The following is a 24710-nucleotide window of genomic DNA, read 5'->3' as shown; positions in this document are numbered from 1 at the left end:
ATTCTCCATCCCCTGTTTGCTAGGGTCCTTCTAGAAAGTTGCCCTGGTGTTCTATTGCTGTTAGATATGGGCATCAGACATTCAGTAAGTGGAGTAGACAATTTGGTAGCACTATGAAGATACATTTTGATTTTACTCTTTACTGATGGCAGTTATACTTACCGTCTAACTGATGTGATTTAAAGCACAGTCGAAAATAATCAGTTAAGCATTCTTCATTATGAAAAAGCGACCTTACAGTCCACAGAACCCCCACATAAAACTGTGGTATGCAGGCCTCAAACTGACTAATGCAACATGTTTGGGGAATAAAGGTTAAAAAAAAATTTAAAAGCAGTAATAAAACCTTCTCTTAATGATCTGAAATACATTCTGGCAAGAAACTCTCTCTCTTGGAGGCTTAAAGGAGCTATCACCCCAAGATATAAGACTGTTTTACTGGAGGAAGTTGTTTTCATTAACAGAGCTTGACTTTTTGTAGACTTTATTTGTTTTGAATTTTAGGGTTTTTTCTCCTTGTAACTTAAAAAAACTGAAGAATAGTAAGTTGCATGCAGTGGTAAGTACAAGTACTTACTGCCCTGAATTTTACTTCTGAAAGTTGATTTTCTAGTAGCTGTTGATGAATGTTTCTACTGCTGTCTTCTGAGGGGATGGTAAAAGAATGACCTTACATGAGGTGCTGAATTGAAAATTTCTTGGGTATTAGCATTATATGTGGACTTCAGTCTGAGCTGTATCATTTTATCTCTGCAGCTTGGGAGCTGGTTTGGGGGTTTTGCACTGCATTGAGATCAGTTCATTTCTACTGGCGTTATTACTAAACCTAGGGGAAAGAGGTTTCATTTTTAAACAAACCACAACTTTATTTCAACATGCAGATCTCACAATCCCTCACACTCATGCAAATGTGAAACACTTTCTGTTTTATTTTATATAAAAGAGGGAACTGAAATTTGGTAAGGTACAAATATACACTCAATTTTCAAATACTGAGGTTCATCAACAAATATATGTGCCAAACAATTTAAATTAGTTTATTTAGTACCTCCTAGTCTCAAGAAATGTCTATGAGCCTAAGATTACCTTCTGTATATAACGTTAGTGCTTTCTTCCCATGAAAATCCACTACTGAAACAAAGAAATTGTTTCACGACTTCTCTACTTCATGAATGATTTGGCTCTGTGAGTGTTGAGGTTAGGACGAACCATACCAGTCTGACTTCAGAGGCTGTACAAACCCATCCAGTCCCAGCCCAGAGCACATTGCTGTCCTGGTCTCTACGGAACCAGAAAGTGCTCGATACCACCAGTGGCACGTGTTCATGAGCAAGGACAGTGAGGGACTCAAATTCATTCTTGCTGCTGTTCTCACTGAGGTTTTAACTCAGATTCCTGGTATGGAAGAAAATTTCCTTCAGATGCTTCTCTGCCTTCTGACCTTAGTTTGAACATCGTGCTATTTTCAAAACAGAAAAGCCTCATCCCTCTCCCCCAGTCCTTCTATACACACTTTTTCTTTCATGCCTGCCCTTCTTCCTGACATCATACTAAGTCACTTTGCCTTCCTCCTTCCCCTGCCTCACCAATAGGCAAACACAAGACAAATTTTGCAAATTTTGCTTTACCTGAACACTTGCAGAAGGTGATACAGCCACTTCCGATACAAGCTTTCCTTTTCTGTCTGTGTTACACTGGTCATTACATGTGCAGTCCTGTTTAAAATATTTCCTTGGTGGAGGTTTGGGCTTTGATGATTTAGGTTTCCTAACGAGGATCTCTGATGATTTCTTAGTGTTTTGCAAGGATCGACCTCCCTCGCTACAAGTAGGAGGGGAATTTCTCTCTGAATTATTACCAGACAATGAGTACAGCAGGCCAGGTTGTCTGGTAATTGGTACATCAATGCTATGTACTCTTGCTTTCAAGTCAGTCAGTTGGTATGCAGCACCGTTACTACATGAGGACCTAGGGTTGTAGCTGCTGTCACTGATGGAGCGGGTCATTAGCTTCTGTGTCCTGCGGTTGCAATGAGCAGCATTCCTTTCAATATGTTTTTCACACGGGTGTCTTCCATGCCAACTGGTTTCCAGTTTTCTAACACCTGTGTCAGGAACATGTTCAAAATGTCTGTTCAGATATATTCAAAGGGCTGGCTTCTGAGAATCAGGTGATTAAATTTGCAGCTAAATGCCATCATCAGTTGATGCAAAGATATAATTTATGCGCTAAAGGCTTGTTGATCAAAAAGTCAACAGTTACATTCTTGGACAGCAAAATGATGTTACATTTTCCCTATACCTATCTATCTATCTATATACTCTCAGCAGTACAGTTTTGTTGATGGTGATTCCATTACCTTTGGTTCTTTAGAAGAAATGAGGACACTTAAAGGGCGTATCATTGCAATATGTTACTGTGGAAGGGTGTCATATCTAAACTGGGCAAATAGCTCTAAGCATGACTGCATATGATCTTCTTTATGAGGAGATCAACAAGCGGTCCCCAGGACATCACGTACATTGTGTCATAGTCCCGTCACCTACTGACAGCTGTGAAAAGCTTTAAGCAGGGGTTATGAATTGAAAAGGGTAAGCAACACTGAGAGGAAGCTTGCAGAAAAATTTTTCTGGTGATCAGACAGATGCTGTCTTTTCTCATCCCTCTGATAATGTATCTTAGGAGGCACATTAGGAGCATTGTCCTGTAAGGCTTTCTCCTCTTTCTTTCTGCCTTGGGTTACTTAACTGTTACCAAGGATTTTAATAAAGCATGTACTGATTCTATAGATCTTCAAGTCAAAATTACCATGTCTCAGTGAATGCACTTATTCCTTTACCTTCAGTAGTCCATTGGTGTCTCTCCTTTCCAAATCTGTTGTTTTCTACAGCTTGTGCAACAGCTTCTTTTAGTTGTTGCTCAGACACCTATGAAATACCATGGCATTATACTGTCATGAGATTGCTGTGGAGTGATGAGTAACATTTAAAAATTTTTCCTTCCACAAAGATTTCAGTCCTCTAATGGAAATGAATATACCTAGTTATATCACATATCAGTTAATTTTAAAGCTAAGTGCACACCATAATATTTGTATATGTTCCAGTATAAGGTGAAGTACATCAATGGATATGCTGTTTATATTGGTTGTTTAGATTAAATGGGATCTTTCAAAGATAAATATTCTTTTGCATATTTCACTAGAAGTGGAGTTCTGGATTTACCAGTATGAGATAATTTAATATCAGACTTTCATTATAATTTATACAACAATTTAAACTTGATAATCATGTATATGGTATTTGGTGTTAAGTGTTTTGTAGAAAAACCTTGCAAGAATAATATGCTTTACTTTAACATTAATTTAATTATAAATAGCGGCTGGGCAAGACCTACATTTTAATTACTGAAAGATGGGTGTATAAACATTTCTTTCTTTTTGCAGGGGTATGTTCCCTCTTTCAAATTATTTTCTTATTATTGGGATTTTTTTCTTGCATTAGAAATATTTTTTGGTTTATTTCTGTGGTTTCCTTGCTCACAGCACAGAAACTCATGCAAGACTGATCTGCAAATCTTACATGATTATATTTAAGATAGTGCATGTCTCACATTTGTGTGCAGCAATGCTTATAAAGAGATCAGCACCTTTGTTATCAACATTTTCTCACCTGTTTTAAGTTAGCACCTGTTTCCTCACTTAGACATAGTTCTCAATATGTGCTTTATTGAAAGTCAGAAAGAATACAAAGTGTACTACCTGCGGTTCAGGGTGTCTGCTAATAATAATCTGCACTGCACCAGGATCGCAATGGCTTAGCACAGCATAAACTTCATTAAGAGTTGTATTTTGTACTGAAGCTTCATTAATTTCAATAATTTCATCTCCACACCTACAGAGATATTAAAAAAAAAAGTGAGGATGTAAACAAAACAGATTTTCTCCCAACCTTGTCTCACCCATGTGAAAATATACAAAAAGCAGATTCACGTGGCTGATCTCTAATTTGATCACAGATTATGTGGCTATGTCTCTGTTCCTGTTACAGAAAATGGAATGGGAACAAGTTGGACATCAAGGGGTTTTTTGATCTAACTGCCTTGTTGCATGCAACCTTTGAGTTTTCTTAATGTTCAGCTATGCACACTTTGTGGCTCTGATCTTTCTGTTGTATGCAGCTCAGCTGCTGCTTCCACCTACATCTTTCCTTCCTTTCAAGTTAACCCTTCACTTTTCACATCTTTATGGTCTGCTAGTGTTATTTAAGTTCAGAAAGGACATTATGTTTCTGCTACATGTGACTAACTTGTTAATAGAAAAATTCTGATGACAAACTATAGTAATCCTGCTAGACTGAATCTTTTTAGTTGAAGTCCAAATTTGGCCCACATGGAAACTCATACTGTCTTTCTCTGTTCTACTGCAAATACTCACATACTTTAAGAGACTGACTGAAGGCACTGATTCGTATAATACAGTTTTTTAAATAGTTTAAGACCACAGTTCTTTCAGCTAAAGTCTTAGGCATGTAGAGAGGAGCGTTACAGAGGACCTAAAGTAAAATCAAAAAGACTTCATTGAAAATCCTGTATTCTGTTAAATTCTAAATATGTTCAACACTACTAATTGGTCATAAATCTTACAAGGTGAATTTCTACACTGCCGCTAAAGCTTATTTCAGTAAATATGTATTTCTATTGGGCAAGAAGGGATAGAATTAGAGGAGATTGTATCAGGAAAAGCTAGGGTTCAAACGAGCCAGATTATGCCATATGTTTGGGTTTTTCCAGATACTTTCTCATCTGTAAATCTTCTCCAGGAAGAATACTATAAGCTTGTCTAAGAACTTCAAAACTAGTCCAGCCTGGACAAGAGACAATAATTTCACCAGGTTGCTGTATATCTGAAAATCCCACATACCCTAAATACACATGCTCATACCCTCAAATAGTGCATATGCTTTAAATCCAAAACTCCCAAAGGCACTATGATTTCCTACCCAAAAAGGTCAAAAATAAACCTATAAAATGGAACAATGAAAAGCTTGTGACATAAGACACTTTCTCATCCTACCTGAGTCTCCCATCCATATGTGCCACTGAGCCTGGCGAGAGTGTGTGAATAAATATCCCTGAAATACACTGGAAGTAAGGGATGCTACATAACCCGATTCCAAGGCCAACACCTGGCTCTGAAAGAATTAATAGTAATAAAAAAAGACATAAGAAATTGTCAAAAGAAACCATTGGAGAGACCTTTTTAAAAACTGTCTTCGATTTATTATTTTTTTTTCTATACAAACCAGAACCAGTCTTGTGTTCACAAGCACTTCGTATTCAATATTAGCTGCAGTTCCTACTGGTTTGGTTTTTCTTTTTTTTCTTTCTATTTCTCCCCCACCGCACGATTAAAGTGAGTGCACATGAATATTGCCTCTGGGGTTCCCAGATCTGGTTTACAATTCACTACTGGTGTGTCAGAGACACAATGCAATGCAGGTTTATTTTGCAAACTTATCTGTCATTACAGAAGAATTCAAATGACTTTACAAGGAGACAGAATAAAAAAAAAAAAAAAGAAAGAAAAGAAGAACAAAAATTAAGTGGGGGAGTGGGGAACCAAACAAAAATTAAGGATGTGTGGCTATTGTTTGCTATATCATGTTAATCCCCTTTCTGTTTTATATATTACAGTTTAAGATCTTTGTGAGTTTACCCTTTTTTGCTCTGGACAATCACTCTGATGTCAGATCCCATACTGTGTGTTTGGTAAGTCATACTGTTACCTCATCGAGACTTTGCTTTGTTTGTTGTTTTGATATTGCCATATTTTAAAGTTTATTTCATTCTGCAAGTGGTTGTTTATAAATAGAAGATGATGACAGTTGGAGGTGAAAGAAGCACAGGGTATAAATATGTATTTTATTTGGGTTTAAGCTTTTCAAGAATTAACTGCCTGCATAATTATGGGTAAGAATTGCATAATCTGCTTAATAATTGGTAGTTGTTGCCAAGAGGTTTACTTTTTCACATGGAGGATATGAATGTAATGCTTGAGTGAAAATGAACGATTGGCTCTTGAGGACAGATGGCCCTCAAAATCCTGCTGTTGATAGGTAGTTGTTAGCACTGACAGGCACCAAGATCTGATTTTGTGTATTAAAAAAACTGAGTTCAGGAAAAGAATCAGGTTAGTGAGGAAAGACATTCAGAGAGCAAATGAACAGTGTTTTGTCAATCAGTGATTTGTTTCCCAGTGCTCAGTTAATTTTAGCATTTACCTTTGTTTAGGGTAACTTCCATTATGACCCTGTCATTGGGCTTTGTAGCATTTAATGAGAATGTTGCACTTTCTGAACTGAAAGAGCTGTTTTCTTTAGTTATGCATGGACTAGAGTTCAGTGACTGACACAAGTGGGGTGACAGACAGCTGGAAGCAGAATGAGGCGTGCTGAAGCTTGTCCTGACTGTAAGTGTCAGAAGACCCTTTTTGGCCTGTTAAAAAGAAAAGAAAAGGAATAAATGAATGATTGAATGGGCTGAGTTCACATGCATGTTGTGTGTAAAGGAGAGTACGTAACCTTGAATTTTTGTAAAGCATCGTAATGTGTTAATCCGTGCATGGATTCTCCATTCAGTTCCAGGATTTCATCACCTGTTTTCAAAGAGAAAAATTGTACTACATTACTATTACTATATCATGCAGTAAGTTATATGATACATACACGTACTCAAAAGGACTCTTGCAAATGCAGTAATGGATGCAGTTGTAAAAGTCAGTTATGGTTCATTTCACTTTCACTTTAATCTGCCTTCAGGTATCATTCTTTGGAAATGAGAAAAGGGAGAGAGGGGGATTTCCCACCTTCTTGTAGCCTTCCGTCAGCAGCAGCAGCTCCACCAGGAAAGATGGTTTTGACATAGATGCCTATAGGTCCATAAATGCTGTCTTTCCCTCCAACAATACTGAAGCCCAAACCCTAATTTATGGAAGAAAAACGGTGTGACAGCCCATGTTCAGGTCTCATAATGGTTCATGTACAGTTTCTTCTGGACAGTGTAGTCAACAGAGTAGTATAATCCATGAAAAAAGTCAGCCATGTGCCAGTAGCAAAAGTAAATGAAAATTTCAGCAGAATAACCTCATGATTTGCTTTTTGGTTTTTGCAATCATTTCATTCACTATTATAAACACATAGGAAGGTGTCTAAATTATTCTTTTTGTGTCTGTTCTTGAATCAATAAGCAACCTTGAAAGATAAATTTAGATGATGTTCTCCTTAACTTCTTTTCCCATATATGAGTTTGATAAAAAACACCATATAAGATCTTGATAGTACTACTAATTTCAGACGCACAGACAGAGGTCTCATGGAGATAGCTTTCTGTCACCCTCTACCAAACAGAGTTAATGTGTGTTGTAAGTTTAAACACCACCAGTAGACCTTCATAGGTAGATAACTTCTCATCTACTTATTCTTTGCCCATCCTCGCCTTTTGTAAAGTCAAACATCACCTGCTGCACTTAGAAAGATGTTACAAGACTGAATTTCAGCTCTCAAGCCATGTAACATCCCTCAAATGAAAAGTGAAATTACTGTGCTGATGGCATCCTCGTAGGCTCCCAAAATATAGACAACAAATCATTATTTTGTAAATGATGGCAATGGTCATACTTCATGGAATTATATCTGAGAGTCATCTCACAGGTTAAATAGTTATAAATGAAATATTAAATATTTTAACTGAGAAGGTTATTAACAAACAAATTCAGAACCTTATTCATCAAGTTCAAAAGCTATGTGTTTAAATTCATAGTTTCTGTATTCTCTTTTTAAGCATCTTCAGTGACATTACTTTTGTAGATATGACTATCTTCTGTCTTTCTCCAGACTTTGCTGTGGATTTTGCAAATGTTTGGTTTTTATTGAGGTCTTGTGTGTTCCTGATAGCTTTCATTTTCCTTCCTAACAAAACTGTTTTTATGTTCAAAACTGACTTGAAGGAAGCTCTAAGGTCACTGTGCTAGTGCAACTTACGGATGATACGCAGTCTATGATTTCTAGCCTATCTCCGGCTGCCCAGAAGGGTAGCAATGAATGTCAGTGTTGGTGTTGCTAGCTTGATGTGGTTGTGTTTTTAGAACCTGAAGACTGCTTCAGCAAAGATACTTCAGAAGGTTAAGAAGCAAGTGAGCAAAAACTAATCACTTCTGGCAAAGCCTGGATGTGAATTGGCAACCCAGAAGTAGCAACCTTAATACCTGAAGTCACATCTCTGCACTTTACAGATTGTGTTTGTGAAATGAAGTAAAACTCTCTGGTAAATCAACAGAGGCAATCTTACCTTCCCTTGTCCTTTCATTAATACGATGTTTGAGATGACTGAAGCCTGTGAGCCACAGGATGTGTGCACTAGTTGTGCTGTACTTAGTGATCTAGATGGCCTTGAAATTGCCTGTGAACATTAAAAAAATATATAACATTTTAATGCAGGACCAGAAATTCTTGGACATACATTAAGACAACTTGTTTATTTCAAATTTTCTTCCTTATGACTGATGGTACTAAAGTTGTTTTTTTGAAAAAATCAATTCTCTCTAATTTTCAGAAGCCACTTGTTATTCAGACAATCACTGCTCACTGAAATTGTCCCACAGTGACTAAACTAAAACTGAACTAGAATGTTGGCCCTTGAAGTAGTGCCATGGTGTAGATATATTTCTGCTCTCACTTGATTCTCCATGCCAAAATCCCATTTGTGGCCATTAGGGTTCCTAAACAAATATCATATTTGCCTCTAAGAACTGAACTAAGGAACAAAGAAATTCTAACTCCTTCCTTCACCTTGTGACTAAGTAATATTGTGACAAATAGAACCTGTTTTCAGCATTTCCCCCAAAATATGAATTAGTGCTCAAAAATGTTCTTCAGACTGTGAACTACCCTGTGCTGCCTCTCTTAAGCCACATCATAGGCTTCTTTCTACAGCTGAGAGACATGAAGCACATCCCTTTTGCTTCATAACCAAGGTAAGCAATTTCTCAGTGCTCTTCCTCTCTCCGTTCCACAGACAGTGGATTTCTTAACTCCAGTCCCTGAGATTGGACTAATTTTAATGAACCTTTAATTAAATATTTAATAAAAGCCTCCTACCTGAACACAGAATTGGGTATTACAAACTAATTTAAGCACTAGCAAAAGTCATTACCTAAAGCTAACTATGCATGAGGTTCACCAGGGCCAGAGTTAATTGCACTCATTACAAGCCCAAGAGAGTTCAACGCATTTTTTTTTAATGCAGCAAAGTGAAACCAACAGGTGTTGAAGCATGTGAAACATCAGCCAAAATTTCAGCTTCTGTATGTGCAAGAAAATAAGTCTCAGGTTTGACATGAAAACAAGATTACTTTTCAACATGGGACTGGGAACATGATTAAGAGGGAAACGTCTGTGCCATACCAAAAGCCTCCTCTCCAAAAAGTATACCTCTGCCAGATGAGGGTGATTGCTCATTCCGTTGCTTCTGAATCTGAAATTGGAAGCTTTCAGGTTTCTTTTGCTTCTGTGTGAGAGGGTGTATGTTGTATTTCTACGTGTGGCGGGTGATTATACCCAAACCCAAGATGCCACTGAAGATCCTCTACCAACAGGCAGCGTCTGCCATGCAGGACCTTCAAGCAGGAGGCAGCCCAGCAAATCCCCGAGGGTCGGTCTGTCTGCACTGGTGTTGTTTGGTGGGGTTTGTGCTGCAGTTTGCCACCTCCACACCCTGTTACAGCCCTAGGTTGGGCTGTGGTGCCCTGATGTGAGGGGCTGGCCGGGAAAAGGCAGGGGAGAAGCAGTGAGTCCCTCAGGCAGGGCAAGGAGTGGCAGCTGAGTGTGAGGAGCTTCACCTCATCTCCTCGCTGCAGGCTTCAGCCACGGGACTTTCAGCCATAAACACCCACACCTTCTCCACCCTGCCCAGCCTCCACGCCCCCAGCCACTGGTGAATTGCTGGCATCCATCTGGAAAGTAAGAGGGCATCAGTCTCTAGCCTACACTAATGAGTTCTTTAAATATGTCTGCTTCACTGTGGGGCAGAAAGCGGGATGCCTCGTGCAGCCAGGGGCAGCCACTACCAGCCCTGAGGTGAGTCCAGACCTGCCTGTGGCCATGGCTGAGCCAGCGGAGGTGACTTGGGAGGCTCACGGCAGTGGGGCCCAGAGCTCAGGCCGGGGTTTTATCAGCCATGTCTACAGAGTGTCTCCAGGGCCAGCGGCAAGAGATGCCCGGGAAGAGCCTCCCCAACGGTGAGCTCTGAGGAGGTGCGAAGCACACAGCAGGATTTCCGCACACCATAAAAACTGCTGGGGCAATGGGAGGGAGAAGCTGCTGAAGAAATGGGGTGTTGCTGGCACAGAGCTTTTCCCGCCCGCCAGCTCGAGGAGGCAGTGTCGCCTTCCCTGGCAGGGCCTGCAAGGAAAGGTAGCTGTTGGCGGGAAAGTGACTGCCAGGGTCATTGAGAGATTCTTACTGGGGACAGTTTTGTCTGTTTTTCAGATGAGTTCCCGTAGCACTTACTGGGGCTTTCCCTCCGGAGCAGTCCAGCTGCTGGGAAAGAGATTTGCGGCTGGTGTGGAGCGTGTGGGGCTGGCGGTCTCTGAAGGGCACGGCTCTCCCCGGCGCAGCGCAGTCCATCTCCCCGATCCAGTACGGGTTGACACCTGTCAGTTGTGGGGACGGAGGCTGGGTTATTTCTCAAGTGTTGAACGTTTCTGCACATTCGTTTTATCAGGTAAATGTTACTTAGAAATTTCTTTTTCCTGCTGTAAATCTCTCTGTGGAGGGAGTGATCTTTTCAGTCCTCACTTTGGGGATACCCGTCAGTGTTAAATATAGTAAAAAGCAAACTTTCTTTCCCAAAAGAGCATTGGCCTACTTAGAATACACTTTAAAAAAAACGTAAAATTGAATGCTTATGCACAAAACATCTGACTGTAGGGTATTGTGAATATAAAAGCTGATGCTTTTATGCATCAGAAATTCTTAGCTCAGGATCCCAGACTAACTTGGGACAACAGCTGCAGTTTCTTTCAACAGTGCAGTATCATCGCATGATGATGTGCTGTGCTGTGCACTCCCTGAGCATTACAAAAGAAAAAAGTACTTCTTTGCAACTTACTGGTTGAGTTACTGCGAGTCCGTTGACATACAGCTTTACTGTGCAGAAAACCGTTTTGGATTGGCCTTTCCTAAAAAGAAAAAGACTATTGCAATGCAAGAAATTTTCAAAAGTGACCTAAGCTTAAAACCAAAATTTCTCCTATTTTGGTTTGCACAAATTTCAACCTGAATCAAAAAATATGGAGCAAAATTAATTTAAAGTAAATAGGATAATAAAGGATGCAGCTCAAAACTTTGGTATAAAAATGGTTATAACTTGCCAAGGTAATAACATAGAAATAGATTCTGGTCTTTAATCAAAATGGATGGGAAATTAATTGCACACCCCCAGTGGGTTCAGACAGGCTTATATATATATATATGTATGTAAGAATTATGCTCAGCAATATTCTGCAGGGACTAGGAAGGCCACAAGAGCAGCATCAGAGCAGGTTCTGTATGTTCTAATCTGTCTGGAGCCAACCAAGACAAACACTTTTTTCCAGAAGCCTGACTTTAGTAGTGCTATTTGGGGATACAAGAATTAATGAATGATAATTTTCCTCTTCGACAGCAGGTGGAAGCATTGCCAAGTAGCAAAATCATACTAGGGCTTTCCAGTCCCATGGCCCTAAGCAACACTTCAGAATAAGAAATGCAGAGAAGATCCTTAAAAAAACATTTTGAAAAGTATTTTGGAGGGTTCCCCTTACAAAGCTAGCTAGCTTGAAAAGCCTTTGCTATTAACCCTTAATTAATTTGGTGTAGGCTTATGTTTAAATGCACAGTTCACCTGGCTGCCTCTTGAGTGGTACTATGCTGCAAAAATGTTATGTAGTTCATCTCTGGACACTTAGGCATTCAAAGGAGAGAAAGTAAACAAAAATTTTGGCATAATCCAGCAGACATCTGGGTGAGACAGTTCACTGCTGTCCTAGAAAGAAGTACATTCGGACTTGATAGCCGCTCCAGCCAAGGGTGTTTTCTCAGTCTAGGATTATAGCAGAGCTTTCTGTATGACCCATGTGGAGATAATGAGCAGAAAGTGCTTTTTTCCATTAATATCAAGGTCTGAAGCCTGCAACAAATCTCTGGCTGAGCAGTATTGTCTTCAGAGTGGTAAATGTGTGGTAGGGGACTAACTGTCCAGCCCTCATCTTCAAGTTTCCTCCAGAATTTGCAAGTGAAAAGCCTTTGGTGTCATCTAGTTTTGGTGGAGATGAGAGGACAAGAAGCCTGAAATTAAGTGTGTCTAATCCAATGAAATGGACTCTGTGAAAAGGAAGATCAAAAGGGGTTTCCACTGAAAGATTTGGTGATAATCTGGGGTTGCTGACCTGTTAATGCTGCCTCCTGTTTCTCTCTTTCTGTAGCAAACTCCATTAACATTGACCATGGGACTTTTTTAGCTATAGATCCTAGATCCATGAAACAACTTCAGTACAGAGCCTGCTCTCTGGCTTCTGGATTCATGGGTCTTCCCTTAAATCCACCTCTGCCTTTGCTCAACTTCCAAATGGAAAATTAACATTGGCATGCTATGTGTGTATAAAAGAAAGGGTTGTACAGCCCTTGCTAAAATTTCCCAGGGCCTTGGCCTTCCCATAGCCTCTATTTATCTGGGGAAAAGCTATGCTGAAAGTCACCAGAGTCTGACCACAAGAGGTCTGGGGTTTTGTCAGGAAGAGCAAAACCATGATCTTTAAATGTCTGATACACAAATTCCTCTTCTCTCTCAAGTAAATGCCAAATCACCCCACAGCTGTGGGAGGGGACCACAAGTTTCATGCTTACTTTGCTAGCCATCATGATGTTCACCAGCCGTGTTGTTGGGTGAATGAGAGATTCAGCCTCCTTGCTGGACAGATTTTTAAGTGATTGTCCACTTAGCGTTAACAGTTCGTCCCTTGGGTTTAGACAACTATCCCTTTAAAAAAAAAAAAAAAAAAAAAAAGGAACATGCTCACATAGCATTTTACAAAGAACAATATGGCACCATTGTGCTATACATCTTACTAACTGAGAAGTCTGCTGCAACCCTCCCTTTGCTTTTGAAAAAGCCTGCCGCCTGCTAAGATTTTTCCCCGTTGCTGCTCTCTTCCGCTCAGTCCTGATGATCAGCGGCTGCTTGTCCACATATGTCTTACATCCAGGCAAAATATTTCTCCCCTCTCACCATCTTGCATATGCAAACTGATCAGAGACTATACGCTTTACTCCTTTCCAGGAACTTTGGCTGACATTGCTTTCCAGTGGTCTTGCTAGGCTGGTGACATCCTACATTGCCCTTCAATAGAGCAACTAGGAAAACACTGGAAACTTGATGTTATGTACAATCTTTCATCTTCCAGGTTTTATTTCTTAGTGTAATTGAGAAGCGTTAGATTCCTGAATGGTTACAGTTTTATTTTTCTAGAATCTTGACTTGTCTCTCCAACTGGAAACATTGTAAGAAATGATTTCCAAACATAGTTGCCTTTCTCTGAAAATGAGCTTCTAGGCATAGCTTGTCACAGAAAGCAGGTCATGCAAAATCCGTGCAGACAAATGGCTCCCTAATAAGCTTGTGGACTCCATATGCATTGTACCTGTTTGCTGTGCCTCCGGCAGGCACGTGGCTGCCCGTGAACCCTTTCCAGAGAGATGCACTTTTCGGACTCCTGGAGAGTTTGATTCCTGAGCTGCTGTTCCCTGTGGTTGTACACAGCCTGCATATGCAGCTGTCCTGATTCAGAAGATGAAAGGTTGCATGAAAGAAAATGTAACAAAGACATTAAAAGTTACTTCCATTCATCCTGAGCCTTTTTAAGAAATACAGAAAATGATCTTAGATTGCCTCCAAGTAGAACAGGAACAGGTCTTTAACAGTGTGCACTTGTGAAAGAATAATTGTATTATAGAGTCAATGTTTAAAAAAAGTTGTTTTCCTTAGGACTTCAGTGGCTTCTGGCTACAAGAGATATTAGAATAGTGTCCTTTTGCATAGAGAGGAAGAGAACAGATAACAGACTTTTCATAGTAACTGGATAAATTTTGCCTATGCGAGCTACTATAAGAAAAGACAGGGAGGAAAATAAACATATGTCAGAAAAGGAAATACTCTGGAAAACAGAAGAGATCTGAATGGAAAATAAGTGTATAAAAACACTAGAAGCTCCACCCCTGCTGCTGACTTGTTAAGTAGGGGCGGGGAAGCAGAGAGGACTGCAACAGTGGAGGATTCTTTGTCCACCCCAGACTGGTTGAGGTTGCTGTAGTCTGCGTGTTGCATCTGGAGGACTAATTGTAAGCACATTTTTGACACAGTTATGAATCATTAACATATGGCCATACAGAAAGAGAAATAGTTTCTTAAGTCATATGAGTAAGCAAAGCAAAGAATGGATTGACTAAGCATGTGAAGGACAGCACATTTGTCTAGGAAATACACTCCTGTAGCACAAACATGTGGACACTTCAATGTTCTAAAGAGACAAGGAAAGCTGGAAAGTTAGCACATAATTTATTTTCTATTTGCTTAGTAAATCTCCTGATTCAAATATTCACTCATTCTGCTCCCAACTGAACCCACCTCCTCTGCCCTCGCCAGCCTCTCCATACTCCACAAAGTGAAGAGGGCTCTCAGTGTATCCTGGATCCAGGCTTGTTCCCAAGAGATTTGTATGACTGAGGTATAGATTTCTGAAGGAGAGGCAAATTTCATATGTTAGGACAGGCCACAAAATATAGCAGTGGTCAACTGTCTGCATTGCTTCTGGGTCCCCTGGTCAGAGTGGCATGAACTATTGCCAGCAGTCTGTAGTTCTCTGACAGCACAAGGAAAGCTGTGTAACCACCTTCTTTACAATCCGTAGGGCTTCATTTCTGCCCTAAGCAGAGTTCATCTAGCCCTGAGGGTTACAATCATTATGCCCTTTCACCACAAATCAATAGGGATCACATCATACCTGACTGACAGAAAACGCAAACTTCAAATTTACAGCAATGTCAATAAAAGTCATTATCTTCCAGGCTGGCTGTTGAATCCTGGCTCCCATTCTGAAACCTGCCAGAGTAAATCTAAGGCTGTGAGTAAATGAAATATTTAATTTCAATATTTAACCAGTCCTAGGCTCACTTCAGGCTGAATTCAGTAGGTAATGGGTAAGAGCTGTACTCGTATTGACTGACTTGCTAATTCTGGGTTTATTTGCATTCCAGATTGTCTGCCATTAATGAGGAGTGTCTGCATTTTACGAAGATTCTTTTGTTCATGAAGAGTGCTTCTAGTGAGTAATGGGTAAGTGTATAAGCATGGACAGAATTCTATTTTAAACCCGTTTGTTCAAACTCTAATATTAGTTTTGGAGCTTCTATATTTACTTTTCACCCAAGGTAAATATCTTGGGAAATACATACTTGAAACCAGGACTATGTTATGTTCTTTTTTTATCTTATGGCAGTGCTTTGAAGTCTTTGGCATGGTAACAAAATAAAGATTAGAATTCTGATGTCTTAAACTTTCAGATTTTGAGGAGCAAAAAATGTGAGCTACCTTTTCTGTTTGTTTGCATTGGTCCTTTGTTTTAAGTATCAGTAAGGAATTACGGGCCAGATTCTGCATACATGAAGCATCCATTAAATTCACAGTATTTCCAGTATGGTAGTGTATTTGTTCTGAAACATGAGAAATATAAACTAGATATTAAAGATAGGAAATTATTCTGCTAGTTGGCTAAGTATTTTGAGATAACAGCTGATTGTGGATTCAGGTTGTTGTTAAAGAATAATTGTATGATAGAGTCAGTGTTTTCAAAGAATCGTTAACTTTTTTTTTTTTCTGTAGTCAGAATTCAAGTTTGGACTTGCCAATTTATCTCATTATGAGTCCTTACTCTTGTGTACTGCTCCCATGAAATATCTATATTTCTTCTCACAGATACTGGTCAGGCACACACAGAGAACTTTGCACAGCTGTTCTCCATGCTTCATTTTGTTCTTGATTTTAACTTAATGGTGGGCCATTTCAGACTGTCCCCAACTCATCTCTGTTAAGATTATAGTCATGCTTATGCCCTTCCTATAACTAGTTCACAGTACATAGCTGCTGCATTCATGGTGTTTATAAAAATCCTTGTAATTAATTGTCCAGTAGTTATATGGCTCTCAACAGTTTCACAGAACACTGCAGAGTGCAGTGGGTTTGGCTCTGAGGTTTTGCATTGCAGCACCATGTAAGTTCTTTGGGGAAGACATTGTATTTTATACAATGGGACACATGCCAGGCTGAAAATTCTGGGTTGTATTGGGACATACATGTGAAATTACACAAAATAAAAACTGATACGAATATTCTTTCCAAGAGCAACAAGTTGCATGCACTTAGTCAGAAGGAATGTAGAGGTTAAATTTATCGTGCACTGCAGAACAATCTTGAGAACAATTTTTGTTTAAATCTGTAGTCGTCTTACCAAGTTGGGCTACATTTCAAATAAGCTGTGTGTCAATCGTTTCTGCAATTCATTTATGTGAATTACTTAAAAAAAAAAAAAGTTTTTATTGGGCTGTAGGGACATGTGGAAAATGTCTGTATGTTGTCAGCATCTGCACTTTTTTGGGTCCTGGATATAGAAGACTATATTCACATCCAAGTTATTGCGACATGACAGAAAATTCATAAAAGCTGTTCTTTAGAAAAATAAATATTTGACCAATTCATGTGCCAGCAGTCAATTTGCTTTGGGTTTTGTTCTTTAGTATCTTTTATTTCTTGTCTCACTTATTATTTTATGCATATAAATACTGTTGATGGTTCCAAGAATAAATACAGTGTTTATTTTGTATCCTCCTTGGTTTTAAACTGTCCTGCTTATTTTGAAAGGTGATTTATAGCTCTGAATGTAGTGAATGCTGAAAATTAGCTAAAATAAGGTTGGCAGGTTTGGCAGGTGGATTCCAGGTCAACCTTGCCTGCTCATTATCAGAACATATGTTAAAACAAAATGCATGTTTGCTGCCAGTGAATAAAATCTCTCTTTGCCACCAAGCACTTCAAGACACCAGGGAAACTTGTATCTGCATCATAATATCCACTCATCACTGTGAAAACAAAATTAAGAAAGTCTGTGGGAGTGCATTATAAGCAAAAACTGTCTAAAATTTATCTGTTTGGCTGAGAGATAAAAAATAAAGGTGGAGTTCAAGAGCCTTCTTGAATGCATTTTTGTCACAGGTGAGAGTAGATTAATTTTTCATGTGTTTAGCTCTGGAAAAGTAATTTGCAGGTCCAGGCCAGCTCTGTCCTCCTGCTCCCCCTTTTTTGTCATGCAAAATACAAAGCTTCTGAGGATGTTTTTCTGTCTGCCATTTAAAAGATTACATTTTCCTTCATGCTTTTATTAGATATTGCTAGCCCAGAGTCCCATCTCAAAACATCTAATTCCAGATGTTGTTTAGAAATAAGGGTAACCATGGCATCTGTGGAAAACTGAAAAACTTTTGTGCACCCTTAACGTAAGACACAGTAGTTGGATTGTCTGAAATGAAGTAAAGTATTATACAAGGCTAGTTCAAGTAAGGTCTTTGACTCAGTTAACCAAGCATATGACAATGAGGTGATTGACTACTTTTTTTTAAAAAGGCAAAAAAATAAAATGAAAAAAAATATGAACAGCAGTACAATAATGAATTTAAATATTTAGCTTTTCTGACCTCCTGACTGTGAAATGGCTGGGATTTCCAAGTGGAAGATTAAGAGAATACAGTCTCTGAGGATTTTCTTCAACAAGCATTTTTTTTCTGCATCGGTTCTAACAGAGAAAGAGCCAGAGTCTCTCTGGCATAAACTGACGTGACTCCACCGATTCTAACTTACCCTAGCTGATGCCTTGGTCTCTTCAAAATATTTATAGTAGATGTGATTCATTTTCCCAGCAGCATATTCCCTTTGCAGTTAATAAAATGGCAGAAGCTAGAAAGCTTTGCATGATGCAAGAAGCAGGGCATTGGATGAAGTTTCTGCCCTAGACAGACGATTCAGCACATCAGATGTTACAGAGGGACCTTTCCACCCATCATCTAGCCTTTGTTATGTTTTCCTGTGAGCCTTTGCCCTGCCCTGCATTTTGCAGCACACACTATCTTAAAATAACAACCTCTTTCCCAACTTGCTCTGGGGATAACATGGCCCTGGTGTCACAAAAGCAAGAAGGCTGGGAAGACAGAAAGATAGAACAAGTAGGAAAAGGGAGGAGAACACGTAAATGTCTAAATAGATGCAGTCTCCTCTTCTGGCTTTGTTTTGCCATTCTGCCCATAGGCTCGTGTTTGAGACATTACAGTCTGTTGCCATAACGTTTGTCATAGTACCAAAGGGCCAACTAACTGGTGTTTGCATAAAGGCGAGTTAATGTATTCTGGTGATGACCAAGGGAATAAAAATGACCTTTTGCTTTTTTCCTCTCCAAGCAGAGGGACAGGGACCAAAGGAAGCAAGGATAGAGAGGTTTCTAAAGCCATGCAGCCAGATCAGATTGGATCCAATGTTTGCATAAAGTCAGCTCTTCCCTGTTATTGTTTATTGTAGATGATGTTTAACCTTGCTACCAGCCCCCCTGGCTGGTAACTCTGGGTGCTTCCGACGGTGTTGGTGGTGCAGGAAAGAGGTAATGGAATGCTTCCTGAAGCAGCTCTCAAACCCAGCAGACTGCTGTTCTCTGAAGAATAGTTGATAGAAGCTACTCCTGTCCATTCTCCCTATAACTGGCATAGTTTCAGACCTTGTAATGACTGGATCAGGCAAGGCCATCTGCCACAGGGTTTGCAGCATCAGCGTGCAAGGAATCAGACGCTGCTTACATTTTTTTTGTTTTCTTTTTCTTTCAGGCCACCTGAAAATTGCTTATTTTGTGAGAAGCAAACTGCAAAGATCTGCTTGGTTTTACACTGACAAGCTGGCTTTCCAGCTCTGTCCATACCAGACCAAGCACACCTCATCTTGGAAGTTAGGTGGTCTGGGAGCTAGCTGAACAAGTGACACCCACGTGGTCCTGGGTGCTCTTGATGCAATGAGCAATAGTCAATATGACTTAATATTGGCACGTAGAAAACAAATTACTTAAAAGACTTTTATTGTTGCTGATAGTACATTAGAGAAGGGAGGGGGGGAATATATGTTATTTAGAATATGTAATGAAAGGAGATACTTTGAAGAGAGTGTAGAGATTAATGGATCAAACTGAGATTGTGAGGTGCTATCTCACAAACCATAAACTGTGATGTGCTGTAGGATTTTGATACAGCTTTTCTTTGCCTAGGTATGTATGGTGACGTATTATTTGCTCCTACAGCTGTCTGTACAATCAGCTGGGCAGAAGGAGAGATATGGCTTGGAAGTTCATGAAATGATAGCCCTTGTGGGAACGTCTCTACTTGCCTTTCTGTTGAGCAATATATAGATGAATGAAGCTGTTGTTGCAATGCACAAAATGTGCTGAGGACACAGAGAAGAAGGAAGAATGTGTCATCTGATAGGAATCGGGGAGCAGGTAGTTGATGTGCTTTGCTGCACGTATGATTCCTTCACTGCTCCTGACTGTTGCTTTCTCCTCCCCTGCTTCATTTCACAAAGTGCTCCATGGTCAACTGTTTCCTCATTTCCACACTCTCTTCCTGCTCCATTTCCCTTTTCCCACATTATCTCCTCTTTTCTCCCATTCTCTGCACATCATGGCAGTGGCTTTTCTGTGACAAAAAAATGACTGGAAATAGGACTCCAGCAGCAAAGTGAGAAATCTGTGACAGTAGGGTAGGCTGAGGTCAAAGAAGGATATAACTGCTAAGGACTGTTACACGGTGGGGGAGGCTATGCGACATATAGTGCCATGTCTTGGCAGGATGTGAATGACCATCTGGTCACCCAAATGCCTGAGGTAACTGCATAGTTCACATGGACACAGCACTGACTGAGGTTTTTGCCCTGAATGTAATGAACCACTGAAGAGTTGTTGATGGGCTCCTATTTAAGTCTTGTTTCAACCTTATTTCCTTCCACCTGTTACAAAGTGAGCAGCTGGATGGTACTTAGTTGCTGGCTGGGGTTAAACCAGAAGACGAAAGGTCAGTGCTTGCAGCTTCACATGTTGAGTGTGCCACTGTGCCGTATACTCTTGGAAAGAAGTTGCCTAGAAGATGCAGTTATGAACCAAAACCCCTTCTGGTGCTGCCCACATATCATCACAGTAAAAGTGGTAGGCAGCATTACAGTTAAATACTTTCCATCCTCTGCCCTGTTGGGGCATTAGTGCCATAAATGCAGGCTATGGATGCTTCAGTTAAAAATACCTGCACAGGGTACAACTCGGTTTTTTGCATTTCGGGCCAATCTTTGCAATACTCCTTATATGAGCCCAATTAACCTGAGATGCAAGGTTGTGGTCCCTTCACATACACATGCTAGCACTGTGCTGTGAGTCAGATGATAGAGAAACATCAATTTGTAGTCCCACCTCAATCAGTGTAGTACTATTGCCACCAAAACTTGTGCATATTTTGTTGAAAAGAAGAATGAGTAAAACCTGGTATCAACAGAATTTAAGCCTTCTGTAATTCTCTGGTGTATATATAAAAAGGTCTGAGTTCCAGCTCAAAGTCTTTTCTACAGGTAGTGCAATGAGAACGAAGTCTTTCTGTGGGGATTCTCTGTAGTTTGATATAGGTTGTGCTCATGCTGCTGTGCTTCCCTCAGTGGCTACAGCAACATTTTCTATTGAAGACTGAAATGAAAGGAATTGATGTCATGATGGATAGATGCCCTTTCTTCAAAAATCCTCCTCTTACCTCTCCTGTCCTGATTGTAAGTAGCATCCAGTTTCTCATACTGTTAGTAATGGGACATAGGACTATTCTTTGGGGTCCTAAAGATTTTGGAATCAGCAAAACATGCCTCTCATGCACTTGCAGAAGTCCTGAAACACTGATATGTTCATGGCTTATTGCTTACAGTCAGTCCCATGCAATTGGCACAGCATGGCTCAGAGAGATACTTAAGTTTTTGAACAGAACAGAGGACTAGTGTTTGGAATACTGATGTTCCAGGTTCCCCCATAGCTCTGGAGAAGAAATGCATGGGGAACATTAAATCACACAGCACTTTTAAACATTCTTCTCTCCTTACAATGTGACAGCAAAAATTAAGTTGTTCAGTTCTGTGGGAGTTATTAGCACCTTCAGAGTCATGCTTAGGGCTGCAGGCACTGGAAAGCAGAATATTAGTGGAATATCCTCAGCAACACCACAGAAAGAATGGAATCAATTTTCTTGAACAAAGACAAGGATCCTTCAGCTCTGAGTCACACATCGTGAATTTTGGAAGTGTCACGTGGAGAGAGTGAATGTCACACTGGGACTTGAAAAATGGTTGTTGACTCCTTTTTTAAAGAGAGAGGTTTTAATCTTAAGCTCTCTAAGACACATTGTACAGGAAGGTTGTTCTGACAGGCTTATGCCATATGGAAGACAGAGATCACTGCTTTCCTAATACACAGCAAAGCCTCAGCAACAGTTGTACAAGGTAAGGTCATTGTAGCTGTTACCAAATTTCATCCTGTTTAGCAAGTTATAAGACTTTTTAGAATCACTCACTGATCCATGACACTGAGAGGTATGGAAGATTAGCCATTGGTATGACAGCTGGAGAGGGAATTTTATGTACCCAGTGTCTACAATGGCACTAAGCAACCCAAATGCTGCTGTAATCAACCGGTTGCTGAATAATTATATGTCACCGTCCATCCAGGGTCTTGACCCATCCTGTTCAGGGACTCTAACACTCCAGCCTAACAGTGGATTTATACCCTTAGCAGTTATATTTTATCTGTGCAATAGCATTAGTTATGAGACTTACTCTGCTCCCTAGATGCCTATTTGAGCTGCTTGCCAACTATAGAAGCAAATGACCTAAACTTACAGATACTGAGTAGTTTCATATATGTATGGATCACAACAATTATTGGAGCCCTGCGTATTTTGGAGGTATGGAATCAAGTAGGATGTGGCATCTGACACACACTTAAAGTGCTTCAGCTTTGTTAAGAGAGGAGGGAGTCCACAGAGGCCAGCTACTTTGCTTGCAGAAGGAAATCAGCAGAGTGCATATGGACTGTTTCCAAAAGGGAGGAGGTGGATGGTTTTGCAGGTGACTGAGTGTATTATGGGACTTGGGTCAGTGTCAGCTATTTATATTTTCTGTCAGAATGTAATAGAATGTTGGCTTGTTTTTGTCCTCATGCTGGGACTTTGCCAGGGGCTGAAACACTTCACATCCAGAGCTCTGTCCTGCTGCAGTCTTTGCAATATTGGGCTGCACGCTGTGTTCATTAGCATGAAACTCCAAAGGTAAGGGGAGATTCTCATTTTCAGTACCACTGTATGTTTAGCTGTAGAGGTCTAGTTTTAGCCAGTTTCTATTGAATGTATGCAAAATAAAATAGAATATACAAGAAAAATATTCTAGGTGAAAGGATCAGTTCTTTCACATAAGCCACTATTTGTGCAGGTAAAAGGCATATAATAAGTAAAGTGCCAGAAGGACACAAACTGTATTAAAACACGTCATACTTGCAGTGAGGACCCTTCTACACGTCATGCCAACAGGTAGAGTGGAAGTGGGAAAATTAGGATATGTCACTGAAAAGGAACTTTCTAAAGGAATCTAAAGTATATTGCTCAGACTGAAAAATTGTTCAGAACAGTAGAGTTAACGTACGTACTTCTTGATTAAAGAATAATGTTGCAATATGAGGCTGTTAAGACTTCTTACATCCCTAGGAAAAAGTGACATCTCTAGTAGGTTTAGAGCCATCACTACCTCCTTCCTGAATCAGAAGGAAAGAACAATCTGCCTGCTGAATCTCGTAGGTCTTTCATCATATTAATATAATTCATACTTGCATAGCTCGATAGATCTCATGCTATCACACTTTACAAATGCACTATACCATAGCGACAGTTTTATATTTTGAGCTGAATACTATACTGCAGGTAGAAAGCACCAGCTGGGCTAGTCTGAATACACTTGAAAGTGGCCTAGCAGTCACTGATTTCAGCAGAACGTCAATCAGCAGGATGCAACAGCACAGCAGGGAAGCTAATACATTTTCATGCTGTTTATACAGAGCAGGAGCACTGCAGGCTCATAGGCTCTGAAAAAGCCAAGTAGAATCCTATGTTTCTGAGAAATAGGAACTACTGCAATGGGAAACATTACGATATACTGCACCAAGCTGCCTACCTTGATGAGTAGCTTTCTTCTCATGTTGTTGCAGTTCTCATTTGCTGCAGCTTTGGACTGGATCATGTTGGTGATCACACGTGGAGGATCAGGTGGGCTGTCTTCTGTCTCTGGTGTGCATGGTAGTTGTGTTCTAGGACAGCAGTCAAAATCCTCTTGACCCCAACTGGTAGAGATCTCAAAGGGATCTGGGCACTTCTCATCAGGACTTGACCCATCATCACTGTTTTTGGCATTGCAAAGTATAAGTGATCTTGAAATGGAGCGAAACTTTCTTGACTTCCTGTTCCCAGCATCACTCTTTCGATCCATCTTCAGAGAGCTGGTGGTGCTGCTCTTTTTCCTGTCGTTCTCCCATTTATGCGGCATGTTACTTTCAGTAACTTTCTTTGCTTCTCTAGTGCTAAATATCCTCCAGGAAAGGAAATATAAAAAGTATGTTGTAATATACCCCACTTTCTCCCACTTAATAACCTACACTACTGAAAAGCCCTAATGAATAAATTGAATCAACAGAGCCTTTCAGTCTGCTAACAGCCACGTGGTATCTCATGACTTGCTAATTCTGTCTCTGTGCAGTGCTCTACTAAATTCTCCTTCACCTTTTTATTCTCTTCTCATGCTCCCCAAGCACAATGGAGTGCTTTTAATAAATGTTTTTGATGCTTCCATTGTGCTGCTTCCTTTGGGCTTCTGCTGAATTTGCATGTTGAAATCCCAAATTGAAAAGGAAGATACTTTAGAAGCATTATTCTATCCTCCTAACACTATTTGGAAAGAGGAAGCTCCTTCTGAAGTTTGATTCATGAAACCACTATAATTCAAAAAAGATTAATCAAATTGTCGAGGTTAGGTTCTCCGCCTGGCAGATCTGATTTGTAAGTGGTTTAGCAAAAGTAGAGAATAAGGAATGTCAGGCTGCTATAAAACGCCTACCTTTGCAGATCAGAACTCACTTAAGACCATGCATTTAACAGTAATAGAGAGATCCAGTGGAGCACTTAAGATGTGAATATCTGATTAGGAATTTAACTCTATAAAGGAATACAGCTCCAATATATCAATCAAAAAGTGTCCTATTAAAGAAATGGTTTGTTTCAGCATATGATTCAGCATACACAGGTAAGAGAAAATGAAAGAAATACTATACAATCAAAATGTGGCATAAGTTGGAGCTTTTGTAAAATGAGTAAAGTGATCAGCATGTTAAGATAACAAAAGGGAGCTTTGTAAAACTGTTTCCTTTTTATATCAGAAAAAAATTTCTAGAAATATTTTGGTAGGTATGTACCAGT

At 39.9% G+C, this 24710-nt stretch overlaps 1 protein-coding gene across 1 annotated transcript in view; it reads right to left on the bottom strand.

Moving 5' to 3' along the window:
• IL16 (interleukin 16) overlaps positions 1–23872 on the bottom strand; it is a 32097-nt gene extending 8225 nt beyond the window's left edge. Inside the window, exons 1-13 of the mRNA XM_040601514.1 lie at positions 23416–23872; positions 13736–13872; positions 12942–13074; positions 11167–11236; positions 10566–10708; positions 8347–8457; positions 6866–6980; positions 6582–6655; positions 6282–6495; positions 5075–5192; positions 3761–3893; positions 2840–2927; positions 1629–2104 (exon numbers count right to left, since the gene is read on the bottom strand). Of these exons, the coding sequence (XP_040457448.1) occupies positions 1629–2104; positions 2840–2927; positions 3761–3893; positions 5075–5192; positions 6282–6495; positions 6582–6655; positions 6866–6980; positions 8347–8457; positions 10566–10708; positions 11167–11236; positions 12942–13074; positions 13736–13872; positions 23416–23784 (2181 nt within the window). The 5' untranslated portion in view covers positions 23785–23872. The remainder of the gene's footprint in view (positions 1–1628; positions 2105–2839; positions 2928–3760; positions 3894–5074; positions 5193–6281; positions 6496–6581; positions 6656–6865; positions 6981–8346; positions 8458–10565; positions 10709–11166; positions 11237–12941; positions 13075–13735; positions 13873–23415) is intronic.
• Positions 23873–24710: the final 838 nt, after the last annotated feature.

Source organism: Falco naumanni, chromosome 7 (genome assembly GCF_017639655.2).
Source record: "Falco naumanni isolate bFalNau1 chromosome 7, bFalNau1.pat, whole genome shotgun sequence".
NCBI classification, from domain to species: Eukaryota; Metazoa; Chordata; class Aves; order Falconiformes; family Falconidae; genus Falco; species Falco naumanni.
Note: the sequence above shows the minus strand (reverse complement) of the source record. Positions and strands in the feature narration are given on the sequence as shown.